Source organism: Aethalodelphis obliquidens, unplaced genomic scaffold (assembly GCF_003676395.1).
Source record: "Aethalodelphis obliquidens isolate GAN/ISIS:26980383/991018 unplaced genomic scaffold, ASM367639v1 scaffold17, whole genome shotgun sequence".
In the NCBI taxonomy this organism is placed as follows: domain Eukaryota; kingdom Metazoa; phylum Chordata; class Mammalia; order Artiodactyla; family Delphinidae; genus Aethalodelphis; species Aethalodelphis obliquidens.
Genome location: NW_020837961.1, coordinates 19,013,738 through 19,029,998, shown reverse-complemented (window position 1 = coordinate 19,029,998; position 16,261 = coordinate 19,013,738). Strand labels below are relative to the sequence as shown.

At 39.8% G+C, this 16,261-nt stretch overlaps 1 protein-coding gene across 1 annotated transcript in view; it reads left to right on the top strand.

Moving 5' to 3' along the window:
* The window catches only part of SLC39A8 (solute carrier family 39 member 8), a 73,101-nt gene extending 66,229 nt beyond the window's left edge, over positions 1 to 6,872 (top strand). The window contains exons 7-9 of the mRNA XM_027117010.1: positions 2,698 to 2,905; positions 3,106 to 3,290; positions 5,411 to 6,872. Of these exons, the coding sequence (XP_026972811.1) occupies positions 2,698 to 2,905; positions 3,106 to 3,290; positions 5,411 to 5,560 (543 nt within the window). The 3' untranslated portion in view covers positions 5,561 to 6,872. The remainder of the gene's footprint in view (positions 1 to 2,697; positions 2,906 to 3,105; positions 3,291 to 5,410) is intronic.
* Positions 6,873 to 16,261: the final 9,389 nt, after the last annotated feature.

The following is a 16,261-nucleotide window of genomic DNA, read 5'->3' as shown; positions in this document are numbered from 1 at the left end:
ACAGACTCTGTACAAAATATCAGGCAGTCAAGACTTGGTCTTATAATCTTTCCCCTAAATCATCACAAGTAAATAAGGAAATTATAAATATGTGATTAGGTAAACCAAGTTGGAAGAGGGAAACAAGTAGTCTTATTAAATGTATCTTGGCAGTAGGTTTTTGCAAAGCCAAGGTCACTTCCTCTGTGGCTTTTTCTCATGACTGCCTTTGTTTCTCTTTTGGCAATAATTGCTTCCTGATCCAGAACATTTCTTATCCAAGCTACCCATTTGACATGAACTAAGTCACTGTTGTTTATTATGTTGTGCATTTAAGATATATCAATTAATTAAATTAATTAAACAAGGAGACAGTTAAGCTGAGGTGGCTGTAATGTCATATACAAGCAATCCAAAATCTAAGCCTGTAAATGTCTCAATGTTACAAAATCAAAACCTAAGGACAATCCATTGCAAACAGCCATCTAGGCTTTAAGCCGTAGCCAGTCAATAATTTTCTTGCTTTGCTTCCGTCTTTTCTCAGTAAAAGTGTCTCCCTGCGCTTCCTGTCCATGGAATGCTCCTAACCACTTCTGGTTTGACACTGCCAGATTGGAATCCATTCTTGATCAAATAAGATCTTAAACTTATTCATTTGCCTCAGTTTATGTTTTTAACACTATACAGTAAAAAGACCACATTTGAAAACCAGATGGAATTCTTTTTATGCGGATGAGAATTGCCTTTTAAAGTAAAAGGAGGTTAAATACTTATTCCAATGTTGCTTCCAGTGTTTTTGAGAGAAAGGGGGTATTCTCCTTGCAAATTGCCTTCAGACTTTACCACAAACAGGAGGTGTTCCCTACCCCCCACCATAAGTTTGGAGTAGTAGAACAGTTACTAGAAAAAGCACACTTCTTTCTTTTGTATCCCTAGGAAGTTCACCAGCCTTTCTGTGCTTTAGTGTCCTCAACCATAAAATGATGGATAATAGCAGTACTTAACTCATAGAATGGCCCTAAAGGAATTAAATATCTAAATTGCTTAGTACAGTGCCTGGCACATAATAAACACCATATGCCTTTGCTATTACTGTTTCTACCGCTACTAACAGCTAGCAACTACTACTGATAATCCTCCCTCCTTTCATATTAATTTAAGAATTTACTGGCTCCAGGGCTTCCCTGGTGGCGCAGTGGTTGGGAGTCCGCCTGCCGATGCAGGGGACGCGGGTTCGTGCCCCGGTCCGGGAGGATCCCACATGCCGCGGAGCGGCTGGGCCCGTGAGCCATGGCCGCTGAGCCTGCGCGTCCGGAGCCTGTGCTCCGCAACGGGAGAGGCCACAACGGTGAGAGGCCCGCGTACCGCAAAAAAAAAAAAAAAAAGAATTTATTGGCGCCAAATGACTTTTGGCTGTGTCTACAAACAAAAAACATCCCTCAAAGCTGAAGATTTGCCACTAATGAAACAGTGAAAAGATGTGTGGCAGGATCTACCTTCAATTCTGAAAGGAGGTCCCCAAACAGTTTTGAGCGATAAAGTGACGTCAGAGTACACGCACAACCGCGCACATGATTGCTCTGAAGGAAGCCCTTTTCAGCTGATATATGTTGCACATTTTTAAAAGAGTCAGTCGTATACTTTACATCTTGTTTCTCCAAGGTAAATACGCTTCTTGCAGATAGAAGCTGTATTTTCCACTTCTGTGCACTTTGCATAGCATACAGTACACTGTTGTACAAATTGCAGGTGTTCAATAAATATGTTGATTAGCTGCTGAGGTAGAGTTGCAGGAAGGAGAAATAGGAATAAAATGTTCTCCAGTTAATTGCAAATTGCTTCCCTGCTTAAAAATGAATTTGCCTTTTATTATCTTTTTCCACAGTTTCTGGAAGATGTTACAGTTGGCATTTGTCATTTGATTATATACAATTTTGTAAATTTGATTGAAATTTGAATTCTTGCAAAGGGTCTGTTGTAGGGTTTTCTATTTTTATTATTGTTTCAAAGTGGAAAGAAGTGTTGTGTAAAAGCAAGCCTGTTCCAATCACACTTCATGGAACTTGTTAAGAGAATCATTGAAATTTAGAGCTTGTAGGGACCACGTTGTTACAGCCTAAACACGCAGCACACTACCTGAATACCGTGGAAACTTAATAAGTCATTGAAAAATAAATGAACCATTGAGTACACTCTCTTCACTTCACAATTGAAGAAACTGAGGCCCAGATTCCTTGCCCGCAGTCACACAGTGCCATAAGATAGATGAAAATAAATGTTCCTTGATATCAGCATGCTTTAAATATGGATCTCACATTTCAATTGTAACATGGAAGAGACTTTAAATTTAGTCTTTGACAAACTTCTTTTACTTTAAAGAATGTGAATAAATCAAATTCTTGGTTAGTGTCAGTTGCACTTCAGGAAGGCAGCAAGAATTTGTTCATACAAGTCGAAAGGATTGTTTGAAGGTGAAACCAAAGCGAAATGTTTTTCAAGTGGTCTGTTCAAGGCCTGTCAATCTCTTCCTTTCCTTTCTCCCTCCCATAAGTTTTTTTCTCTGTTTTTATATGATTAGGGGTTCCTATCTACTATGAAAGACTTTCTGGTGGAGACATTTGTCTCTCTCAACACGTAACACATCCACTTCTGTGCATCGCTTAGACTTTCAAGAAATATTGGTGGTATCCTGTTGACTGATTTTCTGTTATTTCGCAGGATGGAAAAAAAGAGTCAAGCTCATGTACCTGTATGAAGGGGCCGAAGCTCTCAGAAATAGGGACCATTGCCTGGATGATAACGCTCAGTGATGCCCTCCACAATTTCATCGATGGCCTGGCCATCGGGGCCTCCTGCACCTTGTCTCTTCTGCAGGGACTCAGCACTTCCATCGCCATCCTGTGCGAGGAGTTCCCTCATGAGTTAGGTAAGGGACTCTGCTCTTGTTCTCCAAGTCCGGTGCTTCTTGGTTTCAGGGGAGGGAGACGTTTCAGGTGACACACTCTTAAAAATCCTGCTGATGCCTCAAAAAGACGGAGCCCTTTTTTAGACCATGATGATTTTCTTTTATTTCATCCCCAAATAGGAAAGTACCCCTACTCACTTGATGTGTTCTTCTTCTTTTAGGGGACTTTGTGATCCTACTCAATGCAGGAATGAGTACTCGACAAGCCTTATTATTCAATTTCCTTTCTGCGTGTTCCTGCTATGTTGGGCTGGCTTTTGGCATCTTGGTGGGCAATAATTTTGCTCCAAATATTATATTTGCCCTTGCTGGAGGCATGTTCCTCTATATTTCTCTGGCGGATATGGTAAGAAATTTTAAGATTTTTATCTTGTTTTAATTTAAATTTGGAATGACACATCTGGGTTATGAATTGACTAAGGGTGACCTTTTGCTTTCCACAGTGTGGAAGGCCTTTCTGTTGTAGTTTAAAATATTCCTGGTCCAACAGATAACTCTTTTTCAGTAGTTTGTACTAATAATAGTGATCTGAAAGTGATTCTCCTTGATTGTTTGATCTAGGATCTCCTTGACAGAGGATGAAATGACTTATTTTTGCTGAAGGAGAGATATCTTCCTGGGTGTTTTGCCTTGTGGGTAAAGCTTGTATTCTATAGTATGTCTCCATGGGACTTTCCTCTCTTCTTTTGTTAGGATGTCACATTCAGAAGGGAATAACTTGTTAAAGTAAATAGCATTTTGTTATTTCAAAGTTCTGAACAATGAGAGCCTTTTGAGTTAAACTAAAACTGGTAAATTAAAATTGAACGGTATTTACTTGGGACGGTATATATTTGTATCTATGTTTATGTCTATGCTGTGTCTGTCTTTATGTCTGTGTGTGTGTAAGAGAGAGAATACCAATGGTCCTGTGCATTTTCAAATAAATCGTGGACAGCTTTCTAGAAAATGAAAATGTGCTAAGTGGATGCAACTCAAGGAATGTTTCTTTTGCATTTGGAACTGAGGATGTATTACATACATAATTTAATAATTTAATGTCCTTCATCTGCGTTCTTAGTTCCAAATGATAACTGTCTAGCTCTGTTCATTGTTCTGTGCAGGCCCTTATAAGTGCAAGGATTTCATCTCTTAGAACCATCACTGCATTTATGTTTTTCTTCACAGAATTAATGGCTCATAGCATATTTTATGCTAGGTCATCACTTCTCCTTTCTGTAATGTAAGAACAGAATCTATTAGAGTTATTCAATTTAAAGAAATAATACTAATAAATGATGCTGTATATACTTACTTGCTTTTTTCAGAAAGCATACTTGCTTCTTTCAGAACGGTTTCACAAATGTCATCCATTTTATCCCAGTAAGTTTTCTCAAATCAGGCAGGTGGATTGACAGTGGATTCTGGAGACCTCTTGGATGCTTTGGGACAATGCACCGCTGTATGCATTGCATGTATAGCAAATCAATGTGTGTATAGCAGATCACTTTGAAATATGTTTTGAAATGATGGCATTTACAGATCTCCTCATGAAGCCTTTTCAGTAGAAGTTATATGCTGAGAAAGGATAGCTTTTAAGTACAGAACTTGGGGTTTTAATTGCTTTCACTGCAATAAGATTGTTTTAGTCTTCATTTCAAGAACAGAGCACAGTTTATTTAAAAACCTTATGATTTTGCGAGGGACAGAACAAGCAAAAGGAAACAAGTTGAAGAGAACAGGAATTAAATATATAGTGATTTCTAAAAATGTATTTAATCAGCTACTATTGATTGATATTTTTGTATCAGGCTTGGAAATTGTGGACCCTGGAGGGAGCAAAAAAGGCACAGTCCCCGTGTTCCTGGGGCTTCTGTCTACAAAGAGGGGAACCCGAAATTCAACAAACAAACAAAATCACACACATGATTACATAATTACAAATAAAAAACTGTGAAATGAAAGGAAAAACAATATATAGGATGAAAGATGATAATAAGGGAACCTAAATTAGGAGGGCCTAAGAGAAGCCTTCCGAGGAAAGTAAGATTTAAGCTGAAACTTCAAAGATTTAGCTCATTGAACATTTTGAGGGAAAAGGGTTCAGATAGAGGTTTTGGTGGGTGTGAAAATGTTGAGGATGGAAAGAGACTGGATGCATTTGAGGTCCAAAAAGAATGGTGTGGACGGAGCACAGAGAGCAAAGAAGAGAGCTGGGGAAGAGAGAGAGAGAGAGAGAGAGAGAGACATAAAATGAGGTACATCCCATCCCACTGTATTGACTCACTTGGGGAACACTATTTTCGTACTTTTCTTCTTGTTAATGTCTAGTAGGCTGGATATCACTGTTATGCTCTCTATACTAAAACAACTAAACAACTCAGAGAAATGCTCGTCCCCTCCCACCTCCACAGGAATCTATCAGTGACAGTTTTATGTTCTCCCACAAGATGGCAACAGTTATCTAACAATATATCTTTCCTCTAGTTTCCAGAGATGAATGATATGCTGAGAGAAAAGGTAACTGGAAGAAAAACCGATTTCACCTTCTTCATGATTCAGAATGCTGGGGTGTTAACTGGATTCACAGCCATTCTGCTCATTACTTTGTATGCAGGAGAAATTGAATTGGAGTAATGGGAAGTGAAAGATGGTGTTGCTAACGAAGGCATTTAATAAATAAAACAGCTCCTATTTAGTTAAAAGATAATTTTGTTTTCAGCTGTAGGTCAAGAAAGCTGACTGTTGGTTTTCTGATCTGTGACATAGGCCATTATTTGTTGTTAAAAATCCTTCAAAAAGCTTTTCAGTTCCAGCCTGAGAAGCCTGATACATGAGGTATTTGTTAAATACTCACTTTTTTTTATGTTTCATGCACACTAAAAATCATCACAGAGCAAGAAACGACGCATTCTATAATCATTTTGACACCAAGACTTGGAGAAAAATACAGACTAGGCTGTATAAGCCTTTGAACCTCTATGGTTGTATCAAATGTTCAAGTAGTTTCAGAGTGGTTTTCTTTGAATTAATTTGTTTTAGTGCTTTCACAAGCAAGTACACAGATACAAATGATTCCAAGGCCTTAGTGAACCCAGGAGAGAAAGATTGCTCATAACTTTTGTTTTATATTTCAGTTAGGGACTTCTAGGATTGTTTTGGAAACCATCCTGAAATAATACGAATTTTGAAATCAGTAAAGTTTTGTTAGCCCTACTAAGTCCAGACTCAGTGTAAACTCCACCAGATTCCGTAAAAAGCCAGAATTGCTTTCTTATGACTTACGTTATGGTTGTACCATGGCAAACGGCAGAACAGTATGTAAAGCTGGTGACAACGTTTCAGTATCCAATGTGTTTGCTTGTGAAGGTGAAGAAAATGTTCGTTTACAGAAAGAAATTGAATGTAATTTTAAGCAATTTACTTTTAAAGATGAACACAACTATTTAGCAGAGGATATTTTAAGTAAATGCGAAATAACAGCTGGACGGCTGTATGCCAAAGACTGATTGGCTAGGAAATCTATGTTCCTTATGGGTGATTGAGAGACATTCAGAAAATACTTCTTTTGTGTTCAGCCTACATTTTTCCTATATTGTATACCTTGCAAAATAATTCCACACACCATGGTTATTTTTCTACCCTTTATAAAAGATAGAGCCCATTTATTCATTTAGCAGATACAAAAAGTTGGTCTATAATTGAACCTTCTAACCCCAATTCACACTCCCAAGTCGTTTAAGGAGAGATGATTTGACAGTGAGGAAAATGATTGAAAGAAGCCAACAATGATCTCAGGAATTATATTTTTCTACAGACCATAAAATGATGTCACATAGCAATAATGCAGATGGGATGAATATTTAACATGTATGTTAATGTACATTTCACTCTATGACTGATAATTAAAGAATATTGTTTGACCAAACAGTAAACACCGTTGAATCCATGTATTGTGTCATTCATTATTCATTTTAATATGTATTTTTTGTGTGACTTCCATGTACTTGGTATTATGAGGGCGAGAAATAGCTATGTTTATTTCAAAGATATTCAGCAAATAAATACTGTAAATATTAATCATTGTTCATTAAAATCAGTAAACATAGAATCTATTTTTATCATTTCACCTGTTTACATTCAATCTTTTGTTTTTTGGTCTCTCCCCTTGTGGAGCACAGGCTCCGGACGTGCAGGCTCAGCGGCCATGGCTCACGGGCCCAGCCGCTCCGCGGCACATGGGAGCTTCCTGGACTGGGGCACGAACCCGTGTGCCCTGCAGCGGCAGGCAGTCTCTCAACCACTGCGCCACCAGGGAAGCCCTACATTCAATCTTAAGAAATAATCTTTACCTCTTTAAAGCACAGATTGTATGTCTGGGTTAAGAAGCTATTTGCAACATGATATTAAAACAAGATAGTTTGGGCTTCCCTGGTGGCGCAGTGGTTGAGAGTCCACCCGCCGATGCAGGGCACACGGGTTTGTGCCCCAGTCCGGGAAGATCCCACATGCCGCGGAGCGGCTGGGCCCGTGAGCCATGGCCGCTAAGCCTGCGCGTCCGGAGCCTGTGCTCCGCAAGGGGAGAGACCACAGCAGTGAGAGGCCCACGTACCGCAAAAAAAAAAAAAACACCAAGATAGTTTAACAAACTCTCATTTGGTGTAGATCAGCGTATATGTGGACTGTCTGGGTGCTTCATGTTACTCTCTCCATGTGTTGATCTTTTGGCCATTTTCCTCAACTCTGAGGAGAACAGAGGCAATAGGGTATGAAGACCAAAAAAGCAAAACAGAAAATTGCTACTTATTAGAGGCTGTGGTTCCAGGTAGAAGGTAGGATATGGGAAGCTGTGCTTAAATTTAAATTATCCTAGATAACAAAATGTAAACGTGTCAGTCAACATACCTTATCCTGAGACATTCATTATACCAGTTGAATATTCTATAATTTCAGGCTTTAAAGATGCTAGTATGGCAAACCAAAAATGATTTCAATGCGTTATATGGGCGTGTATACTTTTATTTTTGCATTATTGAACTTTATAACAATGATTACTAATTTGGCATTTTTTGAGTACTGAATCAGACCCTGTCTTAGTCTGTTTCGGCTGCTATAGCAAAATACCACAGACTGAATAGGTTATAAACAACCGAAATATATTTCTTACAGTTCTGGAGGCTGGAAGTCCAAGCTCAAGGCACAGGCGGGTTTGGTGTCTGGTTTGTAGATGGCACCTTCTAGCTGTGTCCTCAGGTGGTGGAAGAGCAAGGGATCTCTCTGGAGCCTCTTATAAGAGCACTAATCCCCTTCATGAGGGCGCCACCCTTTTGATGTAAGTATTTCCCAAAGCCCTTACCTCCTAATATCATCATCTTTTGGGGGTTAGGATTTCAACATAGGAGTTTTGGGGGGACGTAAACATTCAGACCATAGGAGACCTCTATTACCGTACTCATGTGGAGTAACAACCAACCCGAAGAATCTGAAGACCCCAGGCTCACAGCGACAGGTTATTCTCATGCCCACGGGTCTGATGAGCAGATCCAGCCTGGGCTCTGCTGGGTCGCTCCACTTCAGGCTCATGTCGGTTGGGCCAGTGTAGTAAGAGGTGCTGCAGAGTCAAGTGGCAGATAGACATGCAATTCTAGCGCAGGAGGAGAGTGAAGAGTGCGGATGGGTTCAATCTACCCTGTGTAGATTTATTATTTCATTTTCCTTAGAAAATATCTAATACAAATTCACCAAAGTTTCCAGAACTACTTTCATGTTTGAACTTAGTATTTAATACCAACTCCTTTTTATGAGAATATTATTTTCTTTCCCTTACCAGTGTAAGTTATTGTATGTAGATGTATGGATGTCACACTGGTTTGCTGTAAGTCAGGATAATCTGTGTTTCTTCAGTTTGCAAGTCTGACCCTGTGAGGTTCACTTCTATAGCAGTTGCTTAGCAGTGCCCATGTGAGAGTCCAGTTGTATAATAGCCCCTGAATAGCATTTCATAATGACCTCTAGATGTTTAGTATTTCCAACCTACCAACCCAACATCTAAGAGGGTTTCTTTAACTAGGAGCTTAAATTTTTGAAAAATGAATTAATTGTGAAGAACCAAAGAGCGCTCTGATTTACCAGGTAATTAGTGTAGGTGTATTAAGAGGACTAATTATTGATGGTCTGTGCCAGGGGAACATTAACTACCAATGTGTCCTCCATGCTCTGATTGGCATTGTCTTCACTTTGGTTCTTAACAGTAGGCTACCGTGATTTCCAGACTCCCTCTGTTTTATTTAAGGTCCATCACAGTACAAGAGGTTGACAATACAAGAGCTTCTAACTCTGTGATAAATAAATTCCTTAGCACTGATGTTGCTGCATCTGCTTTTGCCTTCCCCCAACTGTGGGTTGAAATACCTGTGTAAGATTGCATTGCCCTTAACTTCCTTTCTATGCTGAGTGCTCACAGAGCCTTCTCTCATGGTCATTTAACTCCTTATACTGGAGGCTCCCAATCAGGGACTTTACTAGTAAAATTTCAGGTAAGCTAAGGCAGCAGGATAAACTGAAAACTCCAAATTCTTGTTCCATTAATTCTGAGACATTGTTGAGGAACTTATAGCTATGTGAAAAGGAAAATCGTCTGTTGGAATCTGGTAAGGCCAAGAAAATGCCAGCATCAGCATTTAGGATTCGCTAGCATAGAATAACAGGCGTGTAAACATGTTAGGTTCACTTTCCTTCCTATAAAAGGAGTGTGGAAGAAGCAGTGCAGGGCTGGCATTGCGGGTCCTTGGTCATTGGGAATCCCGGCTCCTTTGACATGTAATCTTTGGCTTCTGACTTTAAGACTACTTTATATGCTAGAATGTTTGCTAGAGAGATCCCACCTAAATTCCACATAGCAGGAAGGAGGAAGGGGTAGAAAGGCAAAAACTTCACACCTAGCTCTTCACCCCCTTAAAGGAGCTTTCTCAGAAGTAATATACAGCAATCTCCACTTATAGTCACGTATCAGATTTAGTCGCAGGCCACACCAACTTGCAGGGGAAGCTGGGAAATGATGCTTTTAGCTGGATATACTACCACCAATAAAGTCAGGGTTCTGTTTCCAAGAAGAAGCGAAGGATGGATATTGGGTAGCAGAGTGACTGTGTCAGGTAAAGACAGGCTTGCATCTGGTTCACTTGGGGAACTTATCATTCTAGGTGGTTCTGACACAGCCAGCTCAGGGAACTGCTTCTTTTAGGGATTTTCCTGACTTCTTTCAGATTAATTCCTTGACACTTTGACCATTTAAATTATACTGGGCCACCTGACCAATCTTACCTTACAAACAGTATTGTTCATACACACTTGTACTTTCTAGTTTCTCTGTCGCAGCCTGTTGTATTATTTATTTACCTTGAAGACATCTTGTGTTTTTCACAGGACAGTCTACCTTCTAAGGAAACAAACAAACAGAAAACCAGAAACCCCAAAACAAAAAAGAAACCTCTTTTATTCTATGGACGTTCATCTTTCTATTTGAAACTCTTCTGATTATGGGGCTCAAACCCAGAACTGTAAAACTAAGTACTGTCAGTAGAAATTGGCAAAAACAAATTTAAAAAGTCATTTGTTTTTTTCCTCTCTCATTATGGGTCATTACAGCTATGTAGCATAAGCTAAGTTGGATCAGAAATGTTATCTGATTTTTGTAGATAATTAAATGAGCTACTGGTGGCACCAAATCTTACATCGCTTAGTTTGGATATATACAGCAAGAATATTTTTCATGGATAGGACTTGCATGTTTTAAACTTTATATAATGGTTTAATTCCTGTTGCAGCGGTTGTGCATGGGAGTCCAACAACTGTATACACCTATCTGTGGGAAAACCCCAATAGGGCAACACATGGGTAATTTATGACCATGCTTGTGGTCACCAAAGGGATATTTGATCAGGGGTCATGGGAGAGAAAAATAAAATGAAATGTTTTGAATTACAGGGGCAGGTCTTATAGGAAGATTTCAAATCAGAACTAGTTCCCTCCCTCACAAAGCTGAGGAAGTTTACAAAACCTGTCTGCTTCTGGATTTTGTGGTAACTCCATCAGAAGGCCCTGCAGACAGCCCGGGAGGGGCCACTGCAGTTATGGACACAGTGGACTGGTGTCTGACTCCCTTCCTGGAAGCAGAGAGACTGAGAGGAGGCTGGCAGGCGGCTTTGGCGGCCACTCTCTCAGGTGAGAGGTGTTGGTGCATTCAGCTTGAACTTCAGCCCTAGAGTGTGTTGGGACAAAGGACGCATGAATATCCCCTTGGCCTAGTGTGATCTAATGGGAGATGAGAGATCTGGTCTGGAACAATTTAAAATCGTGTGTAAGAAGGGTGCCATGTTGAGGACAGAGAAGGTCGGTACTGAGTGGACTTCTAGAAAAGCCAAGGACTGAATTTCGTGGGACAACTGGAGAATTAGGATACATCATTGGGGAGGAGACCCTCTGAAGAATCCTAAACGTGCCAATAAGAAAAAGGGTTAGCTTTAAGTACTCAGACAGCTTTAAGTCAAACCAGACGGCACGGAGTCATATTTTGACTGTACCCATCAAATAAGAACTTTTCTGTGCCTCCTTTCCCTGGGTCCATCAAAGCACTTAACCCTTGTGGCGCCAGATGCCATGTTAGCAAACGGGGAGTAAGAGAGAAGAAAGAAAAGGATTCCTTCCTAAAAGTCTTATCTTTGATTAAAGGTTGAAGTACTGATTGGTATATTGGACTGGATACTTTCAATAATCGACCTGAGACTATATATATTTTTTAATTTTTAAAAAATTTTTATTGAACTATAATTGATTTACTGTGTTGTGTTAGTTTCAGGTGTACAGCAAAGTGGTTCAGTATATATATACACACATACATTCTCCTCCATTATAGGTTATTACAAGATATTGAGTATAGTTCCCTGTGCTGTACAGTAGGTCTTTATTGGTTATCTATTTTATATAGAGTGCTGTGTATATTTTATGATCTGAGACTATATTAAAGCGATTGTAGGACTTTATATTCCTCCAGAGTTTTGTGTCAGAACAGTCATTGTTCCAGATCAAGTTTCATTCAGGGGTAGAAAGGCTACCTGGTCCCATCCCCCAAGCAAGTGGGGAATAAAATCAAAGTTGTTACTGGTTTACCCTGAGAGAACTGCAGGTCAATATATGGATTACACATGCACTTTTAAAACAGCCCTGTGAAATCGGTTCTAGTTTTAATACCAGGCACGGCTGGGGCTGAGCCCTTGCAGAGGGACCACATGCTCTGGGTGTGTGGTTGGAGCAGAGTGTGACCAAAGTCCTCCCACTCTCACCGCTGACCCCATGCAGCACCTGCAAACAAAAGGAGAGCCCCTTCCTCTTGCTATATCCCCCAGGGCTCTCTGGTGAGAAAGTTCAATGTGTTGTTCACTGCACAGGAGAGATGCTAAGGGAATTCTGTCTGTTAGGGCAGAGGATGTATTGAAGGGTGAATCTGGAGCTGAGAGGCAATACATTGATAAGTGGCACACAGAGTGTGACCAAAATGACATTCTCTGTGATGATGGGACTTTATGCATTTGCTATGTTTGGGCCATAAACTTTTCAATTGCACAGAAAAGAGATTCACTCTCCGCCCTTCTGTATCCTGCTCTTTGTCTCAGAGGACTGACCTATGTGGACCTCAAAGTGTTTAGACAATGGGGAACTTAACAGGAGATTGGAGGGAGAAAGGAGAGTGAGGGTAGGGCATCAATTTCCTTGACTATCTTTCCACTGGGTTCCCTTGGGCTGTCTGTTGCTCAACTGAAGGGCAGCTCCTCTCCAGAAATCCTTCTCCAGAACTATCTTTGGTTCTGGAGATCCAGATCTTCTACTCTCTGTGGTGAAGGGCCACTTTCTTATTTCCAATTTGCCACAGGTTGGTACTTTTGTAAATAGAATGCAAAGGAATTACTAGAAAAATGAAATAAAATTTAAAATAAAGACATAATCAAAACCATTTTTATTATGGGAAACATCAGACATACAATTATTTTATTGAATTGCTATTGAAAATTATAAATGCTTACTCAATTTCTATACCTAGCTCATCTAACCAATAGTTGCTGGACCAACACCAGTCTATGGCTCCTTTCCTTTGCTTCTGGCAATTACGCTCTCTCTATCCCTTTGACCCAGGGGTAGTAACCGTTCTGCTGCAGTTTGCCCTAGATTCATGCTGGGGTTTCCCCAAGTCCCACTTGAATTTTTTATAATTAGATCATTTGTAAGTAAATGGACCTGTCTCACCTTATCCTAGTTTGAGTGGGCCATTTGTTTTTGTTGTGACTGACTGATCAGCAGTAGATGTCTTATTGTGAATTCGGGGGAGAGAGTAAGACACTAAAGTGGGTAAATGGAAGTAGAGTTAGTATGATTTGAGAGCAAACTGAAAATTTGTAGGTACTAAAGATGATTGGAAAATATGCATTAAATGCTCTTAAGTTAACTGGATGGAATTAGGTTAGATTAATTTGTATGAGTAACTATTCAAACAAAGAAAAATATCTAGGATTTTTGAGAGACTAGCTATGAAGTAGATTTATACTTCCGGCAGATACATATCTTTAAAATTGATAAAAGATCCCAACTATTTATGAGGCAACAGTTCCTTAAATATCACTTCTTTTAAAACAAAGACAGATTCTAGGTGGGGAAGAGTGAATATATTTCTATAAATGCTTACTGAATAAACAGTTTGTGACTTATGAGATTTTTTCCCATGTAGATGTAACATATTCCTTCCCTTAAAATGTACTCTGGGGCTTCCCTGGTGGCGCAGTGGTTGAGAGTCCGCCTGCCAATGCAGGGGACATGGGTTCGTGCCCTGGTCCGGGAAGATCCCACGTGCCGCGGAGCGGCTGGGCCCGTGAGCCATGGCCGCTGAGCCTGCGTGTCTGGAGCCTGTGCTCCGCAACGGAAGAGGCCACAACAGTGAGAGATCCGCATATCGCAAAAAAAAAAAAAAAAAAAAAATGTACTCTGAATTATTATGAGGCATATCTGAGTGATAAAACAGGGACCCAGCTTATAACCATAGAGCTGAGGGGAGGCTCCTCCTGCTTGCAGCAGACACCTCTGAATAATATTTCTCCTTTGGGAGTCATTCTGTTAGCCTTAACGTTGTTATTCTTATAATGAAATGTGGGATTGTTAATGAACTTAGAAACACTGATTTTGGAAATCTTAGAAATTGTTGGGAAGGTATGTCATATACATTTTTCTCCTTTCTCCACCTTTGCTTTTTGTCTTTCAATAAAAAGTCTTTTAATTTGCAAAAACTAAACCTCAGAATTTCACGAAAGCATTTTATAGAAGGACACATGGGAGAACAATCACCTGTGCTATCATAGCGAGTCCTTGGTGTTTTAGGGTGAAAAATGTTCAAAACATTTTAGAATAGTGAATATTAGAGACAATATTTATAAAATAAGGGTGGAGTTGCCCTCTACCTTTGTAGTGACAAAACTGGTGAAAGTGATATTAAATTACCAACATGTTTGGAGTCAGGGACTTCTGTTGATTTTCTTACTCACGTTGACTCTGCCTTTCTTGTAATGGCTTCATTCTTCCTCACAGAATCTGGCGGCTCCATCCTCAGTGGTTCCAGAGGGCCTTCCAACCACTGCCCACCCCCCCGTGCCCCGCACGAGCTAGGAGGTCACCTAGGCTAGATCAATCATAACCTTTCCGCAGAACTTCCCACATTGGAGGGGAACAGCCAGAGCTCTTGCCTTTGAATGTGGCTCCGGTGCTCCTTGGCATGAGGAGAAACCTGGGAAAATGAGACTGAAGCTCAGAGAGAAGATGACAGGGTAGAGACTGGGGCAGAGAGAGAGAGTTGTCATTAAGTTGTCCATGGTTGTAGTCTCTGACATCCCCAAGGTGTTTCTATTTTCTCTGCAGTTCCTTCGATTTTGTGAGTTATCCAAGTTATTTCAATATTAAGTCCTTTTTTCTTTTGGCTTTAGATAATTTGAGTTTGTGTTACTCGAAATGAAAACTTTCTCTTTTTGTTGAAGCATACTTGATTTACAGTGCTGTGTTAGTTTCTGGTGTACAGCAAAGTGATTCGGTTATTGAGATACATTCTTTTTCATACTCTTTTCCATTATGGTTTATAACAGGATATTGAATATAGTTCCTTGTGCTTTACCAAACTTTGTAACTAATACAGCAGTTAAATATTGAGATATTTATTGTAAACACAATTTCTAGTACTTAAATTTAGCACAGTCCCTAAGTACTTTTTGGACAACATCCCCCCTGCCCCCTGCCGTCAGGATTTGGAGTCAACTTCCTATTTGGGGCAGAATATAGCAAAATCTCCATTATGTTCCTCTAGTGGTGAACAAAAGTCCTTCAAAACTTGCAGATAACCTCGTTCATTATTATTTCACTTCGGAATACAGAAACATTGTAGATATTTTAATTTTTGTGTTTAGCACTGCTAGTCCGTCAGAAGGCGTGGTTGTTCCTCAGTGGTGACCAAAGGAGAGGGTAACATTTGATGTCACTGATATGTTTGGAGCTGAAGAGGGCCTTAGTCTGTAATTTAAACAACCTGGAGTCCAGAACAGGTCATGGTGATGAAATAATATTCTATGTATAGAATCATGATTTTTAATAGCAGGAGCAGGGCAGCAGAAAAAGTCACTTATATGCCTTGACAAGCCATGCAAAATGAGACTCTTTAGATAACTCTGAGGAAGATGTTTTATGTAGGATATGAATCTAGGCCATACTTCATACACCATGTGTTCACAGAAAAATGCAGTTTCTTAGCAACCATCACCTGGTTGTCAAGTTATCACTTGATTTTTATAGACACCTGGCTTTTTTAGGCACATGCATCACTAATACTTAAGCATAATATCCAGGTTAGTGTTGGAATAATTACATTTCACTTTTTTCCAACTAAAACTTTGAAAGTTTACCATTCAAACTTTAACTGTTTTTTTAAAAATAAGGTAGACCATTGCAGGGAATGAGAAAAAAATTTCTGAGCTTGTCCTGTGAATGAAAGAATTCGTTCATTTGTTCAATAAAACATACATTCAAGGCCCAGAGGATACAAAGATGAATCATCTCATGTTTGCTCTCAGGAGGATCGGGAGGGAATAGTCACATAAAAACCAATGATACCACAACTCATAGGTGTTACGATAGAGGACACCAGCAATCAGACAGACAGACACGCAGCAAATAGTAATTGAGCACAAGTGGGAGAATTCTCTTTAGGCTGGAGTGGGAATCAGTCAGGCAATTCTTCACAGAGGACGTTGTGTT